A 26,816-nucleotide genomic window follows, 5' to 3' on the forward strand; every position below is an offset into this window, starting at 1 on the left:
AAACATGCAGCATTCCCACATGGTACTGGGGCAGAAGCCGCTGACCTGGGACTTTCAAGACCCTTGCAGATCAAGATTCCAGGGTCAACGTGTTTGTCACTTTATTTTGTGATCGCTGTGGTGTATGCCTGTGAAGTTTGCTGTGGAATCTCTTCACCTTAACTTACCACTGTGTATCATAACTTTTGAGACAGGGTCCCTCCCCAGACCCGGAGCTCTCCAATATGGCTGCATTGGCCAACCAGCAAGCCCCAAGGATGCTCCTGTCTCTGCCTCCCTAGTGCTGGAGTCCCAGTCACACCCACCCCCATGTACCTTTTTATCAAATGGATGATGGGGATTCAACTCCTCCTGCTTGCTTGGCAAGTACTTTACTGACTGAGCCATCTCCCCAGCCCCGTGGCCATCATTTTCTTCCTTTCTCTACTTTTCATTCTTTCTCTTCCCCCACTACTTTCACTATATCCATGTCCTTTATTTGAAGAATTTAAATGGAACTTCTCAGTAACCTTGGGCCTCTTTCTTTAGGATGTCCTGCCCTCCATGAAGGATAAGTAAAGGAGGATTCCAAATCACTATTGTAAAAAATGCTTGACTTTAGTTCCTATGTGGGCTCACCAGTCAAAGGCTTTTTTTTTTTTCATTCAGTCTTATAATGTTTCATTACTTAGAAAAAAAATAGCAGTTGGCCAATGTGAAATTATTCTGATTATCTAATCTCTTGCATCCTGGGACACCGCAAAGAGTTAAATGATGCATGAAATCACCTGTCAGCCTGTGTTAGACGGTGCTGTTTTTACACACCCAGAGGCAACAGTGAATTATTTAACCAAAGGGACTCTTGGCTCTGCATCAGGCTAGACACAGTTTAGCCTGAGCTACTCGGGAGACAGCTGGAAGTTCCTAAGCTCCTCCTTGGCTGAGAAGACCATCTGACAGACTCTGTAGGCTGTTGCCGGGGCCAGGTCTCCTTGAGAACAACTTAAGCTAAGCTCCTGTGGGCTCCAGATGGTGTGCAAAGTCAGGGGGAGGCTTGGGGAATCTTACACTCTTTGCCAAGAGAGAGAGAGAAAAAGAAAGAAAGAAAGAAAGAAAGAAAGAAAGAAAGAAAGAAAGAAAGAAAGAAAGAAAGAAAGAAAGAAAGGAAGGAAGGAAGGACGGACGGAGGAATTGGCCAAGTTTCCATCTGGTGGCAGGGCAGGGGGTGGGCTTGCTGTCATACTCTGAACTCAAGGGCTGTCACTGGGATTTAATACTACTTGTGGTTCCCACCTGAACTTGGACTAATTCGAGAGAGAATGGGAGAAGTGAGGCCAGCGCAGACCGACACATGGCCTACATTACCCATGGCCTGTGGGCAACATTGCTGCTGTCTTTAGGAATCTAAGGGAAGCAACTTCCTGGTCCATTGCCAGCCACCACAGTCTTACTCTTTGTGGAGCAGGACCTTGGGTTCCTTTTTCCCCAGTGATTCTGGAAAACAAAGATGAGGGAGACTTTCTGCAAGCACCTGCTCCTGAAAGAAAGAAGCCAGGGTCCACTTCCCCAGATACGCACTTGGCCCACACAAGCCTTGCAGGTTAGCTTCTCCAATCCCTGTCTGAGAAAGAACGGAGGCTATGACAAGAGACAGGGAGCATCAGGAGCAAGTCTATGGGGAGAATAGCATCCCATGTATCATCTCCCCCAACTCCCAGAGACAAGGCAGGCTGTGTTTGGAGGAGTGAGCTGGGATTGTAAGAGGTAGAAGAGATTTAGAAGACATCAATATCTTTCCAACTTGCTGGAAGAAACTGAGGCACAGAGGCCTTCAGGACTTGCCTCTAAGTATACAACAGTGTGGCACCATCTATTCTCAAATGTTTCCTTCCCAACACCACGGTACCTCTGAGGGGGTACGACATTGACATGTCACTGCCCTCATCTCACTGTGAGCAACCAGATGACCTCTTGGTCCATGGAGTTCCACTCTATGTGGATCTCAGGCCAGGTTCCAAACCCCAACTCACTGGTCCAATCCTGCTTAGAGGATGCCTGCTAATTAGACTATTCTTCGTAGAAAATGGTGACCTATGAAAAATACAACCTGAAATAAAGTCAAGTAAAACTGTCTGGTGGGCACTTATTACTTTAGCAATATAGACTGCTCACAAAGGGTTCAGAAGGCAGGGCGGGACAGTAGATTGGAGAGAAGCACTGAGTGACTGGACTGGACTGGTGTGTCCCTGGGTTCCGGTGAGAATCTTTGTCATGCCTGCCTCCAGAATAGCTCACAATTCTTCAGAGCTTTGGTCATCTTCCCTTTGTCGTGTGGACACAGCCTCCAACAATGTCTGTTTCTTTCTGGTCCATCCCATTGTCCAAACCCATATGTGCCACCACCCTGGGTCTGTGCACTTTCTGCTCTGCAGCTGGGCCTAAAATACCTGCCTTGAAGTACTTTTTTCTGGGTCCTACCATCGCCACCCAGGGAAGGCAGAAAAAGACCCTCCCCACCATTCCCATGCCCATGTCCTTAGAGAGAGAGAGAGAGAGAGAGAGAGAGAGAGAGAGAGAGAGAGAGAATTTCTATTCTCATCACATCTCCCTATCCCCAAATGACCTACCTGTTGTCAAGGCTTTTTAGCTGTCGTAAGTTGTTATCACATAGCAGAATCCTCTCTCTCTCGGCTCCGTATGCATTACCAGCAGGGTGAACTGTACAGGTCTTTCTCCATCTCATCAGTACCCCCAAACCCCTACCTCCCCACTCCCCAGAGTGCTGTATGCTCCAAGAGATGCTCTAAGGTGACATGTTATTGGCATCTGAAAGGAGACATAAAGGACATCTTAAGAGAGCTCACTTCTGTTTTTCATGGTGCTACACTTCTCCAACAATGCCAGAAAGCCAGGACCACCCTTTGATGACCTCATGTTGACCCCTGCCCCCCAAGGGTAGATAGGCCTGCAGTCAAGCCACATCCAGATGTTCCCAGAGTGCCACACCTTTCAGCTATGGCCCACTGAAGCTCTGCAACTAGGGAAGCTCGTGGACAGTTGAGTAGTGAGGGCGGCTTCATAGCCAAGCCTCAGCTCTCCGTGTCTTCCTCCCTAACTCCGCTCCACCTCTCCCCATGGGAGCGTCATTCACCTTGCTGGCACCAGTGCTGAGCTCGATTGAAGCACCCAGAAACCCACACAGTGCTCATGGAGACACTTGGCTTCCAGGGAAATGAGTGATGTTTGTCTGAAGCTGTACAAATTCTGTTTTTGATATAATGCTTATCACTTCTGTTCATGAAGAGACCGGGGAACTTCCTCCACAAAGAAGATGCACTGTTCTTGGGTCATGTTCCAAATTACATGCAGTAAAGCCACCAGGGAGTATTTTTTGAAATGAGACCTGCATGTCACCTTCAGTGTCTGATCCCCTGGTTTGCTTTGGCAAATGAATCCAGCCTTCACTGACATTACACACAGTGTGAGCTGTCCAAAGGCCAGGGCCTTGAAGTCTATGCTGTCTGGTTCCCCAGGAAATAGACAATACGTAGGAAGTTAAATTGGTTGATACAGCACATGAAACAGGATCTAATTTAGAAATAACTAGGCATTTAACGTGTGCGTGTGTGTGTGCGTGTGTGTGCGTGTGTGTGTGCGTGCGTGTGTGTGTGTGTGTGTGTGTGTGTGTGTGTGTTAAAAGAAGAGGAAATGGGGGTAGGGAATAGAAGGGGCAGAAGGGGAGAGGAAATAATTAGGAAAATTCATTCCTATGATCTGTAACTTCAGGAGTATGTTTGCAGGACTGCCATAACTCTCACGAGCTCTGATAGTCGAAATAATAAAAACTGATTTTTCCAGAGACCGGAAAGTCCCAAGCCATACCTTGACAAGGTAGTTCTTTCTCAGAGTTTGGTTCTCTCTGGTGTCAGCAAACCTTCCATCACCATGACGGAACACTGACGGTCCGCAGTCATGGCTGCTCAATGATCCAGAGCTTTCCACTCATGGCCAGCTGTCTCCATTGCTTTTAGACAGTGGCAGGGTAGAAACATGTGGCTAGAAGGGTGAGGTGGAGGAATGCTGCTCACTTCATAGTGGTGAAGAAGCAGGGAAGCAGAGAACAGCACCTGAGATAAATACATCCTTCAGGGGTATGACACAGTGACCCACTTCCTCTAACCAAGCTTAACTTACTGATTTAACTTATTGATTAGGTCAGAGCCCTCATGGCCCAATCACAGCCCAGAAGCCCTATCTCTGAATGTTGCATTGGAGCCCCAGTTTTTAACACATGAGCCTTCTGGGGGTGGGGGTAGCCAAGCCACAGCATATCCCAAGGCTCTTTCCTTGCCTTGTTTCCCCTTGTGTGAGCATAGCATTAATCTTGTATTCATGCTTATTTTTTCATCCAAGTGTCCCCCTTACACATGATGCCAGGGTCCACACTGATGACATATCAAACACAGTTACCTCTGTAAAGACATTCTTTATAAATAATATTGTATTCTAAAGTACTGGAAGTTAGGACTAATATGTGGACTTGGAAAGACACAACCCCACCCATAAAACAAGGGGGTTCCCAAAAGCACAGTAAAAATACCAGCTCGGCAGGAAGTTCCTAGGAAGCAGGTTGAACCACCATCACGGAAGTTAAAAGTAAGACGTAGCCATGTTAATGCCATTCCGCTCTAGAACTGGTTTCTGTCCACACCACTCATTTCCCTACTCAACATCCATCCCCAGTGTCTTGCTTCTCTGTAACAACAGCCTTTCTCCTGAAGCAGGAGGCTAAACCTACCCCCCCATACCCACCCCGTACCATCAGGGTCAGTGTTCTCAATCTGGTGGCCTTTTGAATCGGGTCCCTCCTTCAGTCCTTTTGGTCCGCCATATCCCAGGATCTAAAAAAGACCAAAAGGGAAGAGGAGGACCCCACGATACACATCTGAGGTCCCCCAAAATCTATCTGTAACATTTTTCTCCCCCTTCATCTGGGTGATTGAGGGCAAGTGGGTAGCAACGTAGCTGCTAATATGATATTTTCAGAGTCTAGGAATGCTTAGTAACTGGAAGATAGCTCTACATAGGGCCGTGTACCCCATAGGTGGAGCCTGGATACCCAAGGCCCTGCGTGGCTGTCTGTTCGCCTGGCCTCACGCTTGTTTGCCTTCCTCTTGTAGAAAATCTCAGAGAAACGGGCTCAAAAAGCCATTTAATCTCTGGGATTAACAGAAATAATTGGCAAATGACCTCGCCACTCTCCCGAGAGCTATGCACAGTTTATTACCAACTATTGGTGTTTGTCCCAATGATTTTGAGGGTTAGGCTTTTGAGTCCAACAAGCACATCTTAGGGTTGTTCAGGCTCCTTCTTAGATTAATTTCAAAATTAAATCAGATAGAGCACGGGCCTTATTAAATTCCATTTTCTTGGGAGATAAAAACAAAATAAGATTCTTTTTTGCTCCATGATTACAAAAGGAAAAGGACCTAGAGATGTAGAAGTATCCTTTCCTGGGTTTGTATAAACTCACTCCTCCTCCAGGAAGACATGGGCTTCTCTTTCACAAGGTACTACCCAGGAGCAACAAAGTCCTTCTGCTTCTCTTGTCGTGTAGTAGGACCTGGACTATGAACTGTTAGTCAGTCTGTTTTCTGTGACTGTAACAAAATACCTGAGGCTGAACCACACATAAAGAAAATAGCTTAATTTAGCTCTAGTTTTGGAACTTACATACATCAGCATTTGGTAAGACTTTCAGAGTGGAGGGTGGAAGACCTATGAGAGGTTCACATAGTGAGACAGGACCCAGAGAGGGTGTTGTTGTTGTTGTTGTTGTTGTTGTTGTTGTTGTTGTTGTTTAAAATAAATCCACTCTTGCAGGAACTAATGGAGGTCACATAAAAATGTTTTAACCCTTTCCTATTTCAGTGACCTAATTATGTCCCCTAACCACAACTCCTTTGGGGGGTAGAACAACCCTTTCACAGAGGTCAAATATCAGTTATCCTGCATATCAAATACTTACACTATGATTCCTAACAGTATCAAACTTACACTGATGAAGTAGCAATGAAAATAATTTTATGTTTGGGGTCAAACCATCCCTAATATGCTGTCTGATAACAATAAGGCAGAGAACTCAGAATGAGTCTGCAGGAAGGCTGTGTTGTACAAAGATCAGAGGAGAATGCTGGAGGGTTTCTGCAGGTGAGGGCACCCACAGGGGCGAAGGGCTGGAGAGGTGCTGGGGAAACGTTTGATTCCAGATGATAGAAGCCCTTGAACTCCACAGTGGGGGCTTGGCATTGCCTTGGTAGCTGTGGAAAGCCAAGCTAAGCTTTCCACATGACCTGTATGAATTGTCCCAGCGACGCTGGTCCAGTTGTTGAGTCTGGGGTAGGGAAAGGTACTAAGAAATGGACTGGGGTTTGGGGGATGAGCCAAGACGAGTGAGCTGGTCTGGTTTCAGGTTGGGGGATAACCTCATTGCTTTTTCTAAGACAAGGCCATTGCATTCTCGGCGGTGGGAAGAGGGAGGCAATCCATGTGCTGAGACTGGACTGTCTCTGTCACAACTCAGCACGATGGCCCTCATGCTCAAATTTGGATCATTTAAGGGTGATGGCTGCATTGGCCTTCATGTTCTATTCTCTCTGGCATGACAGGTAGCTGTGTAAAATCCGGAGTGAGAGGAGGAGAGAGGTCTCAGTCTTTGCTTGTGTAGAATGGGATGCTGGAGATGAGGGGTTTTAGCAGCACCTGAGTGCCCTCTGAGCTCTCTGGTACAAAGTCAAGGAAGCCATGGGGGAAATTGGATCAATGCATGCTTGGCAGCCTCCCTACCAACCTCCCAAGTGGGCTCTGACAAGTCCTGGCTGACTATTAGTTTGGCTATCAAACAGTTCAAAATGACAGAAAGCAGTGTGGAAGGTTTCTCTCCTGGCTCTCACCCTGGGTGGTGTACTAACCTGATTTTGGAAACAATGCAGAATATCTAACATTTACTAGACTGGGGAGGCAGAGGGATGTCACAATATGTATTTGTTTTCTATTATGATCATAATAAACGTCAAGCTTTATGGCTTAAAATAAAACTGAACAATGAAACTTCCAGAAGATCAAACTTATTCTCTCATATTCCGAAAGATCAGACATCTGAGCTAGGTTCCCCCTGGCTAAAAGCAACAGGCTAGCAAGCATGTTCCTTCTTTGCCTGGGTTCTTAGACTCTGTGTCTTCCCAGAGGTCGCCTGCACTCCTTGGCTTCTGGCTCCTTCCTCCATATTTGCAAGTGGGAAATCTTGTGTCTTTGATCCTTTCCTACCCCTCTACCACTCTGTAGCCAACTATAATCAGGAAAGGCCTATGCTGTCAAGAACTGTAAACAAATGGGGCACATGTGAAAACTCCAGAACACTCTCCTATTTCAAGGCCCCTAACCTTATTACATGACCCTGGTACCACATAAGATAACATGGCCTCGGGCTCCAGGGATTGGGGCATGCTCATTTTTCTGTTTTTCAATACTGTATATTAAACTAGTAGGCATGGGATATGGACCTACCTTCTGTAGCCTTTCCCACTCAGTTAAATGCATAGGCAAATTCCCATTCTCCCTGACCACACCTTCACCCACCGCAATGGAGAGCCAGGCAGCCAGGTGTGGAGCAAGAACACCTGGATTTCTGCTGCTAATCTCACTGTTTGACAGTCCCTTGTGTCCTTGAGCAATTTACCTTCTTCCCCCATCACCACCAACACTGGCCTGTTGGTGAATAAAGAAAAAATGTCAAGAAGCAGAAGTCTGAGGGGATGGTGATGAAGCATCGTAGTTGTCAGAAGCGCTGGGATGTTTTTACTGGCCAGGGTCCTCTTCTCCATCCACTATGGCTAGCCTTCGCCAGGCAGACATTCCAGTCCCAAGGGATCAGCTCTCGTGTTTTGCAGAGCAACCTCAGATTATTAAGAAAAACAAAAAGCAAAAAAATCAGACAAAGCTGTGTCCAATCTCAAGGTGAAGGTGCTTTCCCTGAGGTGTCATGAAGCTGTTGAGTTAATGTCCCGGAATCCCATTCTTCCTGTGTTTCTCTTCAATGAAATGGGAGAGAAAGTTCCTGTGAAAGTAACTTAGGAAACCCTGCATGGGGTAATAGTAAAACCATAGCCCGAAGCAGCCGGTGGTTTTCATCCATCTGCCTGGCACAGCCCAGAGCATGCCAGGCCTGATCTGATCCTTGGAGAGCCATCTCCGGTCTCAGCTGGTGCTTGGATGCCTGTGGAGTTTTTCCTTACATCCTTACATGTAGTTATTAAAAGTCATGAAATCTTGAGATGCCTTTTTGTGGAGCGCAGTCGCAAAGCAAGATGCCCTTGGATGTAAACACCGAATTTACTTTGGACTGCAGTCGAGTTGTTTGCTAAGCACTTAATATTAATGACGACTCCGTGGCGAGCAAAACAGACTAATGGGAAACGCAAATACAAATTGACATGATCGCTGAAATGGAGCAAAGACAGAGGCCTTATAAGAGCTTATGACAAGGCACTCTAAGACACTGTAAACAGGCTGTAGGCAGTGTGGTTATTCCCCCTTGAAGAATATCTTGCAGGTTACGGTGTAGAAAGCCGGTCACAGGGGACCCAGGGCCTGCCTCCGCTCCTTCATACCTATTGGTTCTTTGGAGCAGATAATTCTAGTCAATAAACAACCCCCCCTCATTTCTATCCTCCTCCCATGTGGCACAGGGCCTGGACTAGCCAAGCACCCTTGTTCCATTTTTGTAGCTCAAAGAAGTTTGTGATGCTCTTCTGGCCTGAGATTTGAGCCGACATCTATTGGGGTCTTCTGGAAGGGAACAAATACGGACTCCCCCCATTTTGTCCTACCATTCAGAGAGATGTGAAGCTTCTCCATGAAATGAGGCACTGCAGCAATGTCAGCTACCACCACACACATTGTTCCTCAGGGAGAAAGCCTGCAGGGCGCTACCCTTGTCCTTACTGGCATGGTGATTCAAACGCCATTTTCCCTCAAAACTGTTAGCTAGCATTGTTACAACTAGAAGATGAAATCCCAAGATTCACTTCAGGCCTTGAACTGGGATGGCAAAAATGAGTGGTGAGTCCAAAATGTTGGCATCCATGCCAAGAGCTTCCTGAAGGAGGTCCCTTAGTGTTTCACTTCTTTGACCCAGCTGTGTCCAATACATCCTTAGCCACAGCCTGGATCCCCAAATCACTGACCATATTAGTTCATTATGAAAGATAATGAATTCTTCTGCCTGCTTTAGGTGTGCTGTGTATATAATGTGTGTGTGTGTGTGTATGTGTGTGTATGTGTGTGTATGTGTGTGTGTATGTGTGTGTGTGTATGTGTGAGTGTGTGTGTGTATGTGTGTGTGTGTGTGTGTGTGTGTGTGATGTGTGTGTGTGTGTGAGTGTGTGTGTGTATGTGTGTGTGTGTGTGTGTGTGTGTGTGTGTGTGTGTGTGTGTGTGTGTGTGTGTGTGTGTGTATGTGTGTGTGTGTGTGTGTGTGTATGTGTGAGAGTGTGTGTGTGTGAGTGTGTGTGTGCATGTGTGTGCATGTGTGTGTGTGTGTGTGTGTGTGTGTGTGTGTGTACAATACATGCAGACAGACATGCATAAGGATGAGGATTCATAGGTAAGGATGCGGGCGCACCTGTGTCATGGTGCACATGTGTCAGTGAAATAAAAACCTCAGGCATCATTTCTCACCTTCTACCTTGTTTGAGACAGGGTTTCCATAGTTGTTCACTGCTGTATATGGGAGAGGACCTGGCCCATTCTTCTACCTGGGCATTCTTCTCTGTCTGCCTCCCTCTCACTGAGGAGCACCAGAGTCACAGATACATGCTGTATGCCCAGCTTTATGTAACCTCTAGGGGTTCAAACTTGGGGCTCACTCAGACTTGGCTACCTCCCAAGCCCACCAACTGCCTTCTTAACTCTAGACTAACACAGAGCCTGGCATCAGAAGTGGTTAAGTGAAGCGGAATACATTTAGGAGCTGGACAGACCGCAGTTGTATTCTATGTTTTGAAGGGAAAAAAAGATATGATCTGATCTTCTGGGAGCCAGACGGGGGAGATGAGGCTCAGTGAAGCATACACACTTCACACTGTGAATTGTGACTGTCACCAGCCAGCTCGAGTTCCTGCCTCTAGGCTGGCACAAGGGTGTCCGCAGAATCAATTCCACTCATTCACAGATGCAAGGGAAGACCAGGTCTTTCATTAAATGCAAGGACCAGAGTAGAACTAGGCGGCTGGTTACAAAGTCAAGGTGAAACAAACACTTGGATGAGAAGATCTCCGTGCCAGAGGCCCAGGGCATCAGTTTGTTTATGTGGTCATAATTTTTATGAATGTGTAACTTCCTTCCTTGAACTTATAGGCATTTTTCTTTTCAATAATTGCACTATAACTTTCCCACGCTTGACATTTTTTAATCCTCTGCTGAGGAAACTAGGCATGAGATAAATAAATTAGTTCATTGGCTCATTAAATTGTATAAACGATACTAACATGGGCCCTTTGTCATTTTGGACAGGAATGTCATCCAGAAAGGCAAAGAGATGAGCGGGCCTGGGATGACCAAGAAGGACCAGTGCCAGTGGCTCTTGAGGCTATTACATCATTGTCTGGTTTCTGATGTCATCCACCTAGTGTAATCCATAAAAAATCAGGACTCCCCCATTCTACCCAACCCTACCTCCAACCTGTGAGGCTGTCACCCCTCAAACACAGTTTTGCAATGGGCAGGCCAAAGCAGCCTCTCTTATTTTCAAACTGGATTATCCGCTTAGTAAACACACATAAAACCATAGAGACAGGATAGTGATGTCCCTAGAGAAATGGAGCACTTTAAAGAGGCTGCAGGTCTCTCTAAACCCCAGTCCAGTCATGAGGTCTCAAGGTGACTTCTATTTCTAAAGAGATAATCACTCTTCCCCACTCCTGCTCAGCACTAATTCCATGAATTGTGTCTATTGGTTATGTAAAAGAAAGCCCAGTGGGTGGTGCATGGCTGCTATCCTTCTGTTATGTGGAGGAGCCCTCACCCTGTGTATCTGTGCTGGGTGCTGAGCTCCTTGTAGAAGAGCGCCCTTATTACCGAGGCTCACCCAGGCAGAACCAACCAAGCTGGCCAAATGATTTCTCTGCTTCACCTGGCTGTCAGATAGGGGCCACCTGCTCCTTGATTGGCACAGGGGCACGTAGGTCCAAACATGTTCCCTAAGACACGTGTCTTCATATCAAAGGATGCCAGGGAACTTACTGTGTTGTTCCCTGAGAACAAAAGGTGTCAAAGTGAGATGCAACTGAACGGTTGGGAAAATATAAGTCTGTTTCTGACTCCCCATCCCTGGAGAGAGGACGAAGGGTGGTAACTAAGGTTTTCTAATGATCTGAGAGGGCAGTAAAGTTATGATTTGATAGACCCTGATGACACACTGGATTCAGGAAGACTTGGGTAGGAACCACAGCTGTGTCACGCACCAGCTCTGAGGCCTTCTGGGCCTCCACGTTGATGTCTTTACTGCAGAACTTTTAAGATGGAGAAACAAATTAGACATCTGTTTAAGGTATTTGACAATACTTCTCAGTGTTTTTATAAGTGCCTTCTTGTAAATTCTTGGGATTCTCCAAAACCCATGACAAGGAGCTTCAGAGAGAAAGTGTGTGTGCTGGAGTGAGTCCAGCGTCAGGAAGAGTTTCCACACACTTGTCTGACACAATGGTCGAGTAAGCCACCTAAGCCAAGATGGTGTATGATCGTTTTAAAGTGGATGGTAAATACCATATATTGAATTTCTATATTCTCAAAGAGGTTGGTTCCAAAGGTGCCCTAAATCTAAGATACATCCATTCTGATGGCTGCCTGCCAAACATCTGTTATGGTTTTGGCAATTTAAAAAAAGTGCCTTTTGTCAGAGCCTTACTACATTTTGCTGGAAAGTAAACCATCCTAGGGTCAGTGGCATAGAAACATTGGCTTCTTACTTCCAAGTGGGCAAGGAAGCTGGGGTTGAGTCGCCTAAGGTAGGGGGTTATTCACTGAGGATGCCTCCCATCTTTCTTAGGACATCGTCTAAGGTCGAGAGGTAGCATGCACAGGTACCTGACGAGCACGTGCCGCACTGCATTCAGGAACAGCAGCCAGGCAAGTCATGTGACAAAAGGTCAATGGGTAGATTTTATGTCCACCATGAGGCCAGAGCAGGGACTACAGTGCATGAGTACTGCAGCAGAGTCGGCCATTAGGACCAGCAATTCCTTCTCCATACTTATGATGCTGTGAACAGCTCAGCATGGGAATCCCCTTTCCAGTCCAGTGAGGAACTGGCTGTCAGTCCTTTTGTTATTACCTTATTTTCTCCTGTCTTACTCTGTAGCCTGGCTGGCCTTGAACTCACGATTCTCTCCTCTCTACTTCTCTAGTGCTGGGATCACAGGCATGTGCAACCACACCCAGCAAGACTGGTCTTTTGGTCTGGTTATTACTGCTAATGAACATATACTTCTTGGTATGCCAACATAACGGGATTGGTATGTCTTTAGCAAACACATCCTTCTGAGATTCCGTCACATGGTGAAGCAACTGGGCGGAGGAGAGAGGAGCCATGGGGAACCCCTCTGTGCAGTCAGTTCTTCCCATTTGGCCCACAGTGGCAGAGACTGAATATTATTACTATCTGATGCCTACTCAGAAGTCTGGCTGAATTGAATTATTGGCTTCCCGCCAATCCTCAAAGGCATTTCTGATTTTCTCATAGCAACCATCAAAGTAACCGGTGCTTCTGGTTTCGAACAGCACACTAGATCAAACGCATAGATTACTTTTAAAGTGTGACCATTTTCCTAGCAATAACTCTCCATGGTCGTTGATACTCGGGGGTGGTTATTTGGTTGAGTTTAGCATCATAGAGTCGAGCGGTAGCTGAGGTGGATAACGGAAATAGGAATTAGATTCCTTCTTAGACTGTAATTAAATAGAACACAGAGTATCAGGTTGCAGAGAAAGACTCTCCTTTCTGCAAGATACTCACTGTCATCTGAAGGGCCAGTGCCTTAGGATTCTTTCTCATTCATTCATTCATTCGTTCATTCATTCATGTATTTATTTAGTGATGCTTTGAATGGGATGCATTCTAGACAAGTATTCTGCCTTAGAGCCACATCCTCAGCCTGACTTTCTCAGTACTTTTACAGGAAAAAAAAAAAAAAAAACAAGAAATCTTCAGGGAAGGGTGGCTTTCACACTTCACTGGTTTTCTGTGAATCCTGTTGTAAGGCAGAATAGCTCAGGGTTAAAAACCCAAGCCCTGGAGTCTACAACTAGATTTTAACTTGGCTGTGTCACTGGGAATCTGTAGGACCTGTTGATGGCTGTGATAGTTCTTAGCCCCTGCCATAGCCTTGGTATTGATTACAGATGTTCAGCTCTCCACTTCTGGCAACCAGAAGATATGGTGCCCTGGGCCCTGGCTTAGGGTCTAGTTCTAATCAAAGACTTGTGAGCAAGTGCATTCTATGTGTGTTGAAGATAATGCATTCTGGATACCTGGTAGGCATTTTTATCGTCTTAATGGTGGCAATATTATTATAGCATGTCCTAACTTTGTATCTAATAACACATTTGGTTGTTACCAAAGCAAGTACTAGTCCCATTGTGTCTTTGAGAAAATCAGTTACCCTTGAAATGCAGTCATAGCATGTGGAACTAGAGGAAAGTAAGTTATAGCTTAAGTTTCTGTCTTTAAAATTATGTGATCCCAATAGGGACTTACTCAGAGAATTCATCCCATGATATTTCTATTGGTTATGGAATCAAACTCTGTCAATCAGACATGCTAGCCTCAACTAGCTGTCCCACCTCCCCAAACAAAAAGATCCATATCCTTTTTACAAACATTCCTGTATCCTATTCTGGACAGTTCTGCCCAGGAAATTACTTTGACTTATGAATCCATGCCTACAGACATGTGATCTCCTTTGCCGCTCACTCTCCTGCTCTGTTTCCACCAATAGGACTGTTGCTGCCCACTGTGCTCTTTCTCCCAAAGGCATTCCTGCCTGAGCTTCCCAACGACTGGTTTATGTTAACATTTTAGGATGAACCTTAGGAAACTGACATTTCCTAGGAGTCAAATATGGTAGTGTTTTTTATGATATACATTTACTTTGAGAAAGAGGAAAAATCTCATCACACACATATTGATGTTCATGTTGGAGCCTATCAAGGACCCCAATCACTTCTCCATTCCTTTCTTGGTTCCCTAGGCGTTTGTTCCTACAGAACATGCTCTGACCTCCCCATACCCAGCAGACACTGACACTGTTTCCTGACTGACTCGGATCTTCCCTAATGCCTGTTATTATTACTTGCATTATACACACTGGGCCTATTTGATAAAGGCTTCCTTTATTAGAACTGTGAAAGAAAAAACTAACACCTCTTTTCTTCAACCTCTTTCAGATCGAGGACATCATTACGAAGATGCAAGATGACAAGACAGGGGGTGTGCCCATCAGAACAGTTAAGAGCTTTCTCTCCAAAATCCCCAGTGTCGTCACAGGTAACATATCCTTAGAAGGTGGCAGTGACAACCAGAGTGACTATTAAAGAGTTATGTGATTTGGATAGTGATGTGGGAATGTCTAGGGATCTGAAAAGTAGCATGAAATCCTCTATGAGGATCTTGACTCAAAGCCCCTCCTAGTCTGGGTTTTTAGTAAAAAGCCTACACTTTGCACATCATTAAGAACCACTTTAGTGTTATGAGCCTTTCAAGCTTGTGTAGCTAATGCCTCTGGGAGTAGATGAACTGACAGGTTAGTAGTGTGTCCTGGGGCTATAAACAAATGCAGACGTGCTCATAAACATTAAGCAGGCTTCATTTTGTTGGGACTTGTTTGTTCGCCACGTTGCATTTGGGACATGATTTTACTGTGTAACTCAGGCTGACCTTGAACTTGTGATCTTCCTGCCTCTGTCTCCCGGTGCTGGGATAACAGGTGTGTGCCACCATGCCTAGCTCCATTTAAGCACATTTAAAGGAAAGTTTTGTGTCTTAAGAAATGTTCAAAGTCTATAAAAAATGTTTTTACCAGGTTTTTAATCTACTTTGCACCAACTCCCTTCAAAAAGGAGTTTTAAAATATTGCTCTGTAGTCTGTTGCTTTTGTGTGTGTGTGTGGTTCAGCATAGTCAAGCTTATTTCTTTAAAAATTAAGATTCTTTTTTATCTGTGTGTGCAAAATGCATGCACACATAAGTAGGGGTGTCCCTAAAAGCCAGAAGAAGTCACAAAGTGTCCTGCGGCTGGGGTTACTGGTGGTTGGGAGCCTCCCAGGGTAGGTGTGGGAACTGAACTCAGGTCCTCAGCAAAAGCAGCATAGTACTCTCAACTGCTGAGCTGTCTTTCCAGTTCCCTTTTAAAGTCTTTGATTGTAAAATATATTAGACATGCCTATAGGTGCAAAAACAAAAACCATAGAGAAGTCACATAGCATTTTGCCTTATAAATGTGAGCATCTTAGAGTCCTCTTATTAAGTGCTACTAAATCAAATTCCCCTCCCTGTTTGCTCTCTATTTTGGTTGAATAAGTCATTGTTTTTTCTTCATAGCTTCCTCTTTTTTTCTTATAAAGGACAACATTTAATTGGGGCTGTCTTCATAGCTTTCTTATAGAGTGTGTATCCCTTGCTATAAAACAAATAAGTAAATGGATTTAGGCAAGCATTTTGGTGATTCTCTCATTTCAAAAATTTAGCTATTCGCTTTCCAAAATTCAGGATCCATCAGAACTTGGCATCTGTCATGTGCCATGATAGCTAAAATAATAACTTAAAATATTCTGGTGGTGCCGGCGTGACATGGGGGAGTTGGAACTTTTTTCTTATCGGTGGGAGCGTGAAATGTTGCAGCTACCCTGAAAGGAGTTTGGCAGTTTCTTAGAGATGTAGATATTGCCTATGCTTCCTGGATATTTACTCACAGGATATGAAAACATGTCTTGGTGAGAGGGCTTCCCCTTTTAGAGCAAGCTGATCTTGAACTTGCTGTGTACTCCAGCTTTGTCTTGAACTCTTGCCTCAACCTCCCAAGTACTAGATTTACAAATGTGTGCCATTATACCTGAAAATAGATGTGTCTAAAAAAAATAAAGATATCATGTATTGTTCTAAGTTACATTGGGTAAAGGAGATTCCTTGGCCCAATACATAGACTTGTGGAAGTTGTGAGTTTGAGAAAATAGATCCAAGAATAGTGTTCGCCAGGCTAGAGTTGAGGTTTGGAAGGGTGTCCGATGGTTTTGTCTAGGACACAGTTAGAAATAAGGGATTGAATATCTGGAGACATTTTATAGAAAAAGTATAAATGGAAGAGTCATGATGTCCATGGACTTGAAAGGATAATACAACTTCCATGTGTTTATCTAGAAGGCACTCCCTACCTAGTTAAGAGATGACCTGCTTGCCCACACCTTCTGTGATTTTGAGTTTGAAGTTTCCCCTATTAACATATATATCAAGGAAATTATTTTCACTCCTCCTATTAGGAACGCCTAAGTAAAATCCTAGATATTCCTTGGGTAAAGTTAACAAAGAAATGCTTGGTATTCCGTCTGTGTTGGGATTGGGAAGGCCCCAAAGGAAATGTACTGAAATAAGAGATGGGTATACTTAGATATATTAGATAAAAGGCAAACCATTCTAACACAATTGCATTCTTAAAAGGTGAGAAATGAGGAACTGCAAGGGTGAGACTTAGCAAATATATGTTCGTGTGGGGAAAGGGATAGAAATCTGGAAGAACAAAGTTGAGGACAAAGTAGAAGCCATTATCAGATCATCACCGAGGTTCACTGGCCTGGCAAACCTCATTTGCAAGAAGCACAGCACCGTGCCTTAGAGCTCCCCATCCAGAGGTGTAGATTCTAAGCAAACATGTCCACAGAAGGTCACTTCACTGTCATTTGAACACCCTCCTCTCTGGACAGCAGATGAACCTCCTCAGACCTCCTTTCCCAAATAGTAACTAGGTCACAAAGACGATAATTGAAGCAAGAAGCAAATTCCCCAAGTTCCCAGTTTCAGACCGTCTCTACTCCCCACCTGTCCAGCAGGAGACAGACAGATCCTGGGCATAAAGCCTGCCAACTCCATGAAAGCAGCCATTTCACACAGCCTTGCCCAGCTGTCACTGACAGCCATTCCAAGATAATTCCCCAACACCTGAATGTCCGAAAGAACTTTCCAGAAACTTCGGGGATTAATCTCCTCCAGTCTAACCTCAGAAACCCAACTCCTAGCATATAGGAGACCTAAGAGACATCTAATCTCACTTGGTTTTACAGGCAGAAAACCTGAGTCCCAGTGACATAATACAATGTGTTAAAAAAAATTCACAGAGACAGAACCCAATCTAGAATGTGGATTCCTTAGCCATTCCAACCTTTTGTGCACAAAATTGTAGTCTCTTGAGTTGCAACACTCCCTTAAATGCTTGATGCATTTCTCTGAACAAGAGAATCACTTGCGTGGCTTCTTCTTAAAGATACAGTCCCAGGGCACCCTCTTGGGCTTGGACCCAGAAATCTCTATTTTCAGCAGCTTCCCAGGTTGTGTCTACAGCCTGCTTGCATTTGGAAGCCAAATAAACCCTGCCAAGTTCTCCCAACTCCTGCTTTAATAACCTCCAATGACGAATGTTCTCATCTCTCATCCCATCCTTGGACAACGTTGACCTTTGAAACCTTCTTCCTTATAATGAATTGAAAGTTCCTTGCCTCCCCATTGCTTCAAGTCATTCATCTCCATTCTAACTCCCTCTCCCAGTAAAAGAAAAAGAAATGTGGATTTAATAAAAAATTATACTCAGCTTGCTCTTCTTTCGAATTTTTGACTGTACAAATAGTTTTCAGAAAATATTCTAGGTATGCACATACGTTTTTTAAAAACATCTCAGCCTGATTTTCCCATGTGCATTTCTATCTCTTTCTTAGCCCACAAGTTTACTTCTCCAAGCTTGATGACAGTGTGAATATTTTACAGCTATTCTCTTGCACTTATTAGCAAGTGGTTTGGGAGAGAGTGGCCAGGGCTACAAACTGCCTCCGTGAGACCTTGATCTGACCACCGGCCTCTTTGGGCCTCCGTTCCCTTATCTGAATTAAGTGTTGTCCAAGGTCCTTCTCACTCTTGCCGTCCATGACTCCATGGCCAGCCTAGACTGAAGAAAGGACGGGGCCCCTTCCTGCCAAGTCTAGGGACGATGGACCATGCATAAGCCAGTCTGAATTCCACTCTGACTGCCCCAACCAATGTGACTCGGCTATCGCGCCTTCTCTTTCACATTTGCACTTTTTTATTTTCTGCTTAAAGAGCTTCATTTTAGTAACAACATCCTGAAATATGTCAAGTTGTAATTGTGGAAGGGAAAAAAAAAAGCAGAACTCTGATGTTCTTGCCCTTCGTGTCATCAAAATCTTGCTCTAAATGTCACATTAATTCATCTCTCCACATTTTCTCTTGCTTGATTTTTTTCTCTCCTGTGAGAAGAAATGCTAAGTTGAATGAAGGGCAGCTCATTTATTAAAAGGGAAAACGTACCACCCATCCCGCTAATTGTGTTCTAAAGCTTGTTTTTATCCATCTCTACACACAAGGAAAGTTCTACAGTCAGATAAAATTTGAGATGAAATGAAATCCAGATATGTTGTCGTTGACTCTGAGATAATGAACCTATTAAAGAAAAGACCAAAATGCTAGCATGGTCACCGCACCGGGTCCCTGTGGTAGATGAAGGAGCAATGATGGCTGCCACCTTCCTTAAGCCTGCAACCTTCTCTCTAACTATAAAGAGTTGCACAGAGGAAGGTAACAAAATTATTTTATATAAAACTTAGGGTGCAATCTTTAACTACTCTCTTTGTTCCTAGACATCATTTTCTAGATGCAAGAACACCTTTCCCTCAATCTCTTCTACAGTATTCTGCCCTACATTTTCCTCGGATGTATGTCCTGGGAGAGCTGTTTTAACTGTGAATTAATAATAAAGAGAAACACACGTTGAGCTTAGGTAATGTCTGTCAACTATTAATACCGCATAGCACCTTCTTAGCTTGATACTAGCATGTGTAAAAGTACTACTGAGATAAACCCTGAGGCTGAGTGGGAATAAAGCACTCTTCAGAGTTCGTTTTCTGTTACTGAACTGGATAGCTGAGATTAGATGGGTTATAAAGGAAAAAATAAAAGGTTATCCTGGCTCACAGATGGAGGCTGGAGTCTAGGTGCACGGGGCCAGCTTCTGGTGAGGGCCTTCTCTTGCTTCAGGTCATGAGGGAAGATAGAGAAGTAAGTAGATATGTCAGAGAGAGAGAGAGAGAGAGAGAGAGAGAGAGAGAGAGAGAGAGAGAGAGAGAGAGTTAAAGGGAGCCAAAAGCACCCTCAAACAACTCATACCAGGGGAAAGTGTCAATCCTTCCCCCTTGTGACTGAAGCTCCACCCCACTCCTGCCGCTGTGGCTATGGAGCAAGTTTCCCCAGCAGGACTTTCAGTTGGAGCAAAAGAACCAAACAAACAAACAATATGCATTTAAACTGTGTCTGGTTTTCTAAACAATCCTTCCAGGATCCAAATATCCACTAAACAACGAGAGAACGGATCCCGTAGAAACACTGAGGATGATCATGGATACAGGAAGGGGATTTTGACCCCCTTTCCTGCCTGAATTTTTATTCAGCTGTTGAACCCATAGCCCTCCCTTCCCTCTGAATAATAATAATGATAATAATAATAACAATAACAACAACAATAATAGCCATCAGATATACTGGGAGTTTGTGGATTTGCTTCCTAAACCAGAGACCTACGGAGTCTATTTCCCAATGACTAAATATGGTCCACAGAGTGACACGATGTGCCAGGATCCCTGTGACCCTTGGGATCAGACAGAGTGGAGAGGTGAAGGGCTGAGTGGACCTGTTTCCCCAAGAAGTCCTTGAAATGGGGCTGGTAGGAGAGAGAATAGTTAAAGTATAAATAGAACTTGGATTTTAAACTGGACTAATTACAATTAGATAAAAGCTAACTATTTGGACCATGGTGTCATTCAACAGTAGAAACAAAGATTTGGCTTTTTATAAAAACAATTTTTTGAGGAAAATAATTAGGAAAAAGAAAAATCGCTTTGTGATAGGGTCTGAGTTTACACTGTTGAAACGAGATACACAGTCTCTAGTTACAACAGGAGGCTTGAATTTCTTCTATGTTTAGTAACAGGGCCATCTAGATGTCATAGCAACACTGCTTGGTGCAGCTCACTAAAGTGGTTACCATGTAGGGGACATCTCTAGAGGTCATGAACAGGGAAGCAAAAATCCAGTAGGTGAACTGGTACAAGGAATAGCTTTTCTCACAGACCATCTATCAACCTGGCAGGGGTCGACATTTTTAAAAAGTGTGTATGTCTCTGTGTGTATCTGTGTGTGTGTGTGTGTGTGTGTGTGTGTGTGTGTGTGTGTGTGTGTGTGTGTGTGTGTGTGTGTGAATGGTATGTATGTGTGGAGTTCAGAGGACAACCTTCAGGAGTTGATCCTCTCCATGTTGCTGACGCAGAGTTGTTTCCATTTTCTGCTGCTACCTATGTGGCACGCTCCAGGCTGACTGGCCTCATGTAACCTTCCAGGCAATTCTCCTGTCTGTGCCTCCAACCTTGTAGTAGGAGAGCAGAGACTGCAGATGTGTGCCACTGCAAGGGCTCAAAGGATTTAACCTGGGTTGTCAAAATGTCATGGCTAATACTTTACCCATCTCTTTGGCCCCTAGAAGAAAACATTTTAAGTAACGATTTCAAAGGTTTCCATAAGGATAAATAAGCTTGGAATCATAACAAAGCAATTATTACTGAAAGTCAAGAATTATGTTGGAATTTAAGATTGTATAATCAATTGGAATTATATTTAGATTATAAAAGAATGATTAGATCATGTCACAGGAAATCACTATCCTTGGGGATCAAAACTGATATCTATGACTTTATATATCTAATCTAAGTTTTAGAAAGATATAAGCTGTTTTAAGAAGTCTTTTGAATGATAGAAGATAACGTCGTCTCCCATCCAAGAACTAACCAGGCCTGACCTTGCTTAGCTTCCAAGATCAGACTAGAATCTAAGGCCCATTCAGGTTGGTATGACTATTGACAAAGAGAAACTATTCTCCAAATGGACTAGAAATTTTGATAAGAAGCCAAAGGAAATATCTAGAAATGAGAAGTATAGTAGTTGAAATTAGAAAATGAACAGAAACATTCAACCTACGTAGCTAAATGTTACATTTTGACATAGCTAAAAAGAGAATCGACAAACTGGAGGACAGCCCAGATGAAAATGCTCAGAATGTGACCTGCACAGACAGAAACAAGTAACACAAACAGGTGAAAATCTTTGAGGCAAAAAGTGATACATTGTATCCCAAAATCAATTTTTTAGATAGAAATGTTCGAGAATTTAGAAGGCCCATTCTTCTCAGACTGTCTTTTCTTTCTCATGTTAACTGACAAATCCAAAGAAGGTGAAATAGAGAGTAATTCATAAGTAGCTAGTGGCATCAACTTATAGCACATGGAATAACCACAAGAAGATCTCCAAAATGCCTAGAGAGGAAAGCAGATTGCCTAAATGTTTAAAAATTACACAGATGATTTCTGTGTAAACATTTAAGCTACACCACATTGCAGAGGAAGAAAATCTTCAAATTGCTTAATGAAAGCAAGACTAAGAATGCTATATGTAACAAAACTGTCTTTTAACAACAGCAGCCCCAATAACAAATTATTATACAAGAAGCAGAAGCAGCCTTTCTTTCTACAGGCTATATTTCAGAATTACTGGGAGGTAAAGGCATACAAATTGAGAGGAGTTGACAAGTTAGCACGTTCTAGGCTGGCACTATCCAGGATAATAGCCAAGGTCCATCTATACATGTCTTTTAAAATTAATCAAATCAAGTCAAATATTAAAATCCAAATTCTAATACTTTTCGAACATTGATAAAAATTAAGAACTTCTGTTGGGGCTTGTTCTGGTGCTACTATTTTGTATTCAAATGCTAAATACTGGCCCCTCAAGATCTGGTTGCCCCAGACAAGCAGATCCTCACATACACCAACTGTTTGATGCTATGTAAACGTTCCTCCCCAAAATAAAACTATTGGTTAAATAAAGGTAGCTACAGTCAATTACTAGGGAGAATAGAAATGGCAGTTACTGGACTTGGGGTTGCAGGTAGGGACCATGGGAAAAAAGAGAGTGAAGGAGAAAGAAGACAGAGAGAACAAGATGTCTCCATTAGAGTGATGGACTAGGACAAATGCCCGAGTAGAATGCACCCCAGGACAGACTGACGGAGCAGAAGTAACCAGGACAAGATTCAAACAGCAAATACTTGGGAAGCACAACTTGGAATGAACAATCTAGCAAACAGATATATAGATTAGGGATAGTCCCCCAGTATTTGTGCAAAAGCTGACAATCCATGGACTCTGACTCAATTATTGGGGGTTGTTTGCGTTATATTAATAGCTAATAGAGATTATTAAATGGTAAACTTATCATAAGATATCATTTTTAGAAAACCAAAAAGTGGTCCCAGACTTGGAAAAGACATTCATAACCTGATGTAAGAAAACATTAGGGTCAGGGATATATGAAAGACTCTTACAAATTGAGATATTAACAGCACCGTAGGAAAATGAACAAGATCACAGGCAAATATTTTATAGAAGAAGAAATGTAATTGGCCATTAACATGTCCCACTTGCCCAATGGCATCAATCGTCTCAGAAATGCGAAGTGAACCTATGGAAAGACACCATTGCAACTTGCCAAGTTGGAAAGCTCAAGGTCTTGGACTGTGCCAAGTACACATGATGTATGGGAGAAATGCTAATCTGGGGCTGAAAAGAGTGTGAATTGGCAACTCTCATTAGACACCGTGTGGTGACAGTGGCTGTTCATGTTGAACTCATAAATATTCATGAGTTCTTGTTTTCACTACTAGGGACATGTTATGGCCTAGGAAAGCCTTTGAGCAAGTGTTCAGAGACACTCAACACCACTCTTTGTGTCAGCAACATCTGGGGTAATCTGGGCTTAGCTGTTGGCTGTGGACAGGAAAGAGAAACACACAATCAAAGAGTAGGACTTGCACAGCCATGAAGGCCAATAGCTAGATTCCTTAACAGGACACAACTCAGAAACAATGTAGGAAGTGATAAGTAAGAAAGACGCATACCATGACCCCATGTGCATGACATTCAAGAGGAGACAACATTAAGCACTTAAGCACTCTCACTCATTTGGCTGAGAAGTAGAAATGAAAACTTGGATGGGTGGGCTGGCTCCCGTAGGGAAAGCAGAAAAATAAACAAAGGGGCAGATGCACCCAGATCTCAGAAGTATTCGGACTTTAGTTTTCTGGAAGATCCGAACATAGTGGTCGTTTTATTACAATTTTAAAATATACCTGTACTTATGCTTTTTGTATACATTGATGATTTAATTCACAATGAAATTGGCTTTCAGGATTCTATGGCTGAGAAACTACAGACTTGTCAAAGTTGTATGTACATGGCTACATGTACACAGGTATGGCCGCCATATATACACAGGTGTGGCAAACTAAACAGATGTGGTCAAATATATGCATGAATACATATATTCATTATATATTCATATGTATGGGGGATTTATTAGAATGGCTCATAGGCTGTGGTCCAGCTAGTCCAACAATGGCTGTCTAGCAATGGAAGGTTCTGAAATCTAGTGGTTGTTCAGTCCTTGAAGCTGGATATTTCTGCTGGCTTTCAGTATATCCCAAAATCCCAAAAAAGCAAGCTCTAATGCCAGTGAAGCAGTGGACTTGCCCATGAGAGTAAGGGCAAGCCAGGAGAGAGAGAGAGAGAGAGAGAGAGAGAGAGAGAGAGAGAGAGAGAGAAGCTTCCTTCTTCCATGTTCTTTATTTAGGCTGTCAGCAGAAGGTGTGACCCAGATTAAAGGTAGATCTTTTCATCTTAAAGATCCAAATTAGAAGTGTGTCTTCTCCACTTCAAATGATTTAATTAAGAAAAAGAAAGTCTCTTACTGGTGCACCCAGTCATTTGGGTTTCAGTTAATTCCAGATATAATCAAGTTGATAATCAAGAATAGCCATCACCCATTAGCATGCCTGGGTAGGCACTGTGTGTTTTAACCACATGCTACACTTTTGTAACATACATGTAACACGATCCATCTGACTGTTCCCTAGTCATTAACCTACTCCACTTACTAAGTCATAAACGGGCAATGTGGAGTACTAGTCAGTCCCAAGGAACACTGAAGAAAAAGACAGAGAACTCCATTGTCAGTGCCACAGTTCTCTCACCTAAAGCTCTGGCCTTACCCTTCTCAAGGGTGGATGGATCCCCTAAGGACAAACCAAGGCAGAGCTGTGGGGGCTACACCATATATGCAGGCATTAAAGGGAAAGGGAGGGGGAATCTTTAGAGAATTAAAAATGCTAATAACAGAACTTCACAAGAGTTTATCAGCATTACGTCTTTACCACATGGTTCTAAACAATTATGGTGTTTAAATATTCCTCCCTCCCAAGTTATTTTGGCCTAAGAGTTCTATTTAATAAGACTGTCTTCCACTTGAACACAAACTTAGATATCCCACAGCTCTGTGGGGTCTCCCAACATCTCAGTAAGGTGCACTCCTGCTGGTTTGGGATTGGACACAGCCCTGTCTCAAACCTTAGGACCAGCTTTAAGCAGTAAGTTAAAACCTGAGCACTGTGTTGTAAAGATGAAGAAACAGGAGAGGGGATGGAGTCAAGGTATCCATCCAACATGGCTGATTCTGAAGGCCTGTGGGAGAATCCTCCCCTCTCCCTGTTGTTTGTTTCAGGTTTGGCTTTGATGATCAACCCAATGTGGGCAAACAATTCTGGCGAGACAAGTGGGATGACAGTCCCTTAGATGAGCTGACCTTTGATTAGTAACACAGCCAGTACCTGTTCTCAATTGAGCTGTGAATGAACATGGCGGCATGACCTCAAGCAAGAAGAGTTAGTGGCTCTTCTGCACTTGAGCCAAGACATGGGATTATTCCCGTGCAGACAACCTTGTTCCTACCTGGTCATGTCACCCGAGTCACCACTGTGTTATCTTTATCTGAGTACTTACTGGCTGGCTGTTTTGGCCACTTCACATACCCTTGTCATGCCTTGGTTTCCTCATCTCTAAATTAAAGCTGTTAGTAACAACAGTATGCACTGATGTGGTTGTTGAGAAGACTAAACTGGTTCATGTGGTTAGGGTTGGTTGTCATTTAACAAGAGCAAGAACCCCCACAGACAAGGCTCTGGGCATGCATGTGAGGGGATTATAGATTAGGTGAATAGAGATTAGAAGACACACCTGACTGTGGGCAGCCCCTTCCATGGGCTTTGGTCTTCAGAATGTAAAGGAGAAAGCAAGTGGGGCTCCAGCCTCCACCCTTCCCTGATTCCTAGCTTTTGTATGCATGAGACCATAATAAGCCAAAATAAATCCTTCCCCTGCCTTTTGCTGTGATATTTAACCATGCACCAGGAAAACGGATGACTACATTCCCTGCGGTTTGTATGTTGTGTTGTGTGCTCACTATTTTTTAACATAGAGTGTTTAACTTACCCTTCTTTCCTGTGAGAAATTCTGCTGATTGTCTCTGGCCATCTGCTCAACTCATTAATTCTGTTCCTACAACATGCTGGGAATAAGACTGTGGGGCCGGAGAGCAGAGATGCGCGACTATCTGACTCCCTGTATTTCTTTTGAAGAAAGGCAATAATTGTCTGTTCTGGATGTCCAAGACTTTGTTGTATAGGTGGCATGGCAGGTCCCCTCAGGGGTGTCTTCTCCTTCAGCTTCCTTTCCTTCTTTCCTCTGTCACAGCTTTGCCAGGAGCCCTCAGAGATTAAAGTCCTTTTGAGACTCAAAGGTGAAGGCCTGAGTCTTAGTCTTTTGCTGTCACTGGTCACCCCTCCAAAGTGTAAATACAGGGCACTCCAGGGAGTGAGGGCTGGAGTCTCGCTGCACATAGGAGGCACAGGTGGGAGAATTCTTTAAATCAAAAGATAAAGTTATATCTCCCATGATCCATGAGCCAAATCCTAGGTCCCAGCACACAGTCCGGGAACATTTGGAAACTGGTTATTATGAATAGAACTATCCCGAGTGGTTTAATTGTTCACGTCTCAAGAGCCATATTAATTATGCTTGGCTATTTGTTTCTTCAATCATTCAGACACAAAATGTTTATCAAGACTTTGGGGAAACCACAATAAAACCATTCAGCTGGCTCATATTCAAGTTGAAATGCTTTTTTCTACATTAACGAAGGTAAAGGCTATCTCATGTGGGCAAAACTGTTAGAGCTGTGTTAATTAATGAGTCTGTTGAGTTAATTTTCATAAATTCTTTGAATTCCATTGCAAATCCCAAAATTAAAAATCAAAGCTAGAATTAAAATTAAATTAAAATGAAAAGTCAAGCTAGAACTTAAAGCCTGGGTCCAACACTTACTTGTGGAGTATAGGACTCGACATAGTGTGGGAAACTGTAAAGGTCTTTAAGAAACAAATCAGTCCTTAACATGAAGGGCTACCAAACGAAACAAAAGGGTAAAAAGAACTGTAGTTCGTAGGGGAGCAGCTTTTCACAGGAGCCACAGTGGTGTCTGCAGATGGCCTTGGTGACCAGTCTGTTGGGAAG

General features: G+C 43.6%; 1 protein-coding gene across 10 annotated transcripts in view; it reads left to right on the forward strand.

The window, feature by feature from the left end:
- The window catches only part of Rgs6 (regulator of G protein signaling 6), a 509,526-nt gene that overhangs the window by 333,872 nt on the left and 148,838 nt on the right, over nucleotides 1-26,816 (forward strand). For all 10 annotated transcript variants that reach the window (XM_032908075.1, XM_032908082.1, XM_032908079.1 and 7 more), the window contains one exon: nucleotides 14,482-14,581. In XM_032908075.1, coding sequence (XP_032763966.1) covers nucleotides 14,482-14,581 — 100 coding nt within the window. The remainder of the gene's footprint in view (nucleotides 1-14,481; nucleotides 14,582-26,816) is intronic.

Source organism: Rattus rattus, chromosome 7 (assembly GCF_011064425.1).
Source record: "Rattus rattus isolate New Zealand chromosome 7, Rrattus_CSIRO_v1, whole genome shotgun sequence".
In the NCBI taxonomy this organism is placed as follows: domain Eukaryota; kingdom Metazoa; phylum Chordata; class Mammalia; order Rodentia; family Muridae; genus Rattus; species Rattus rattus.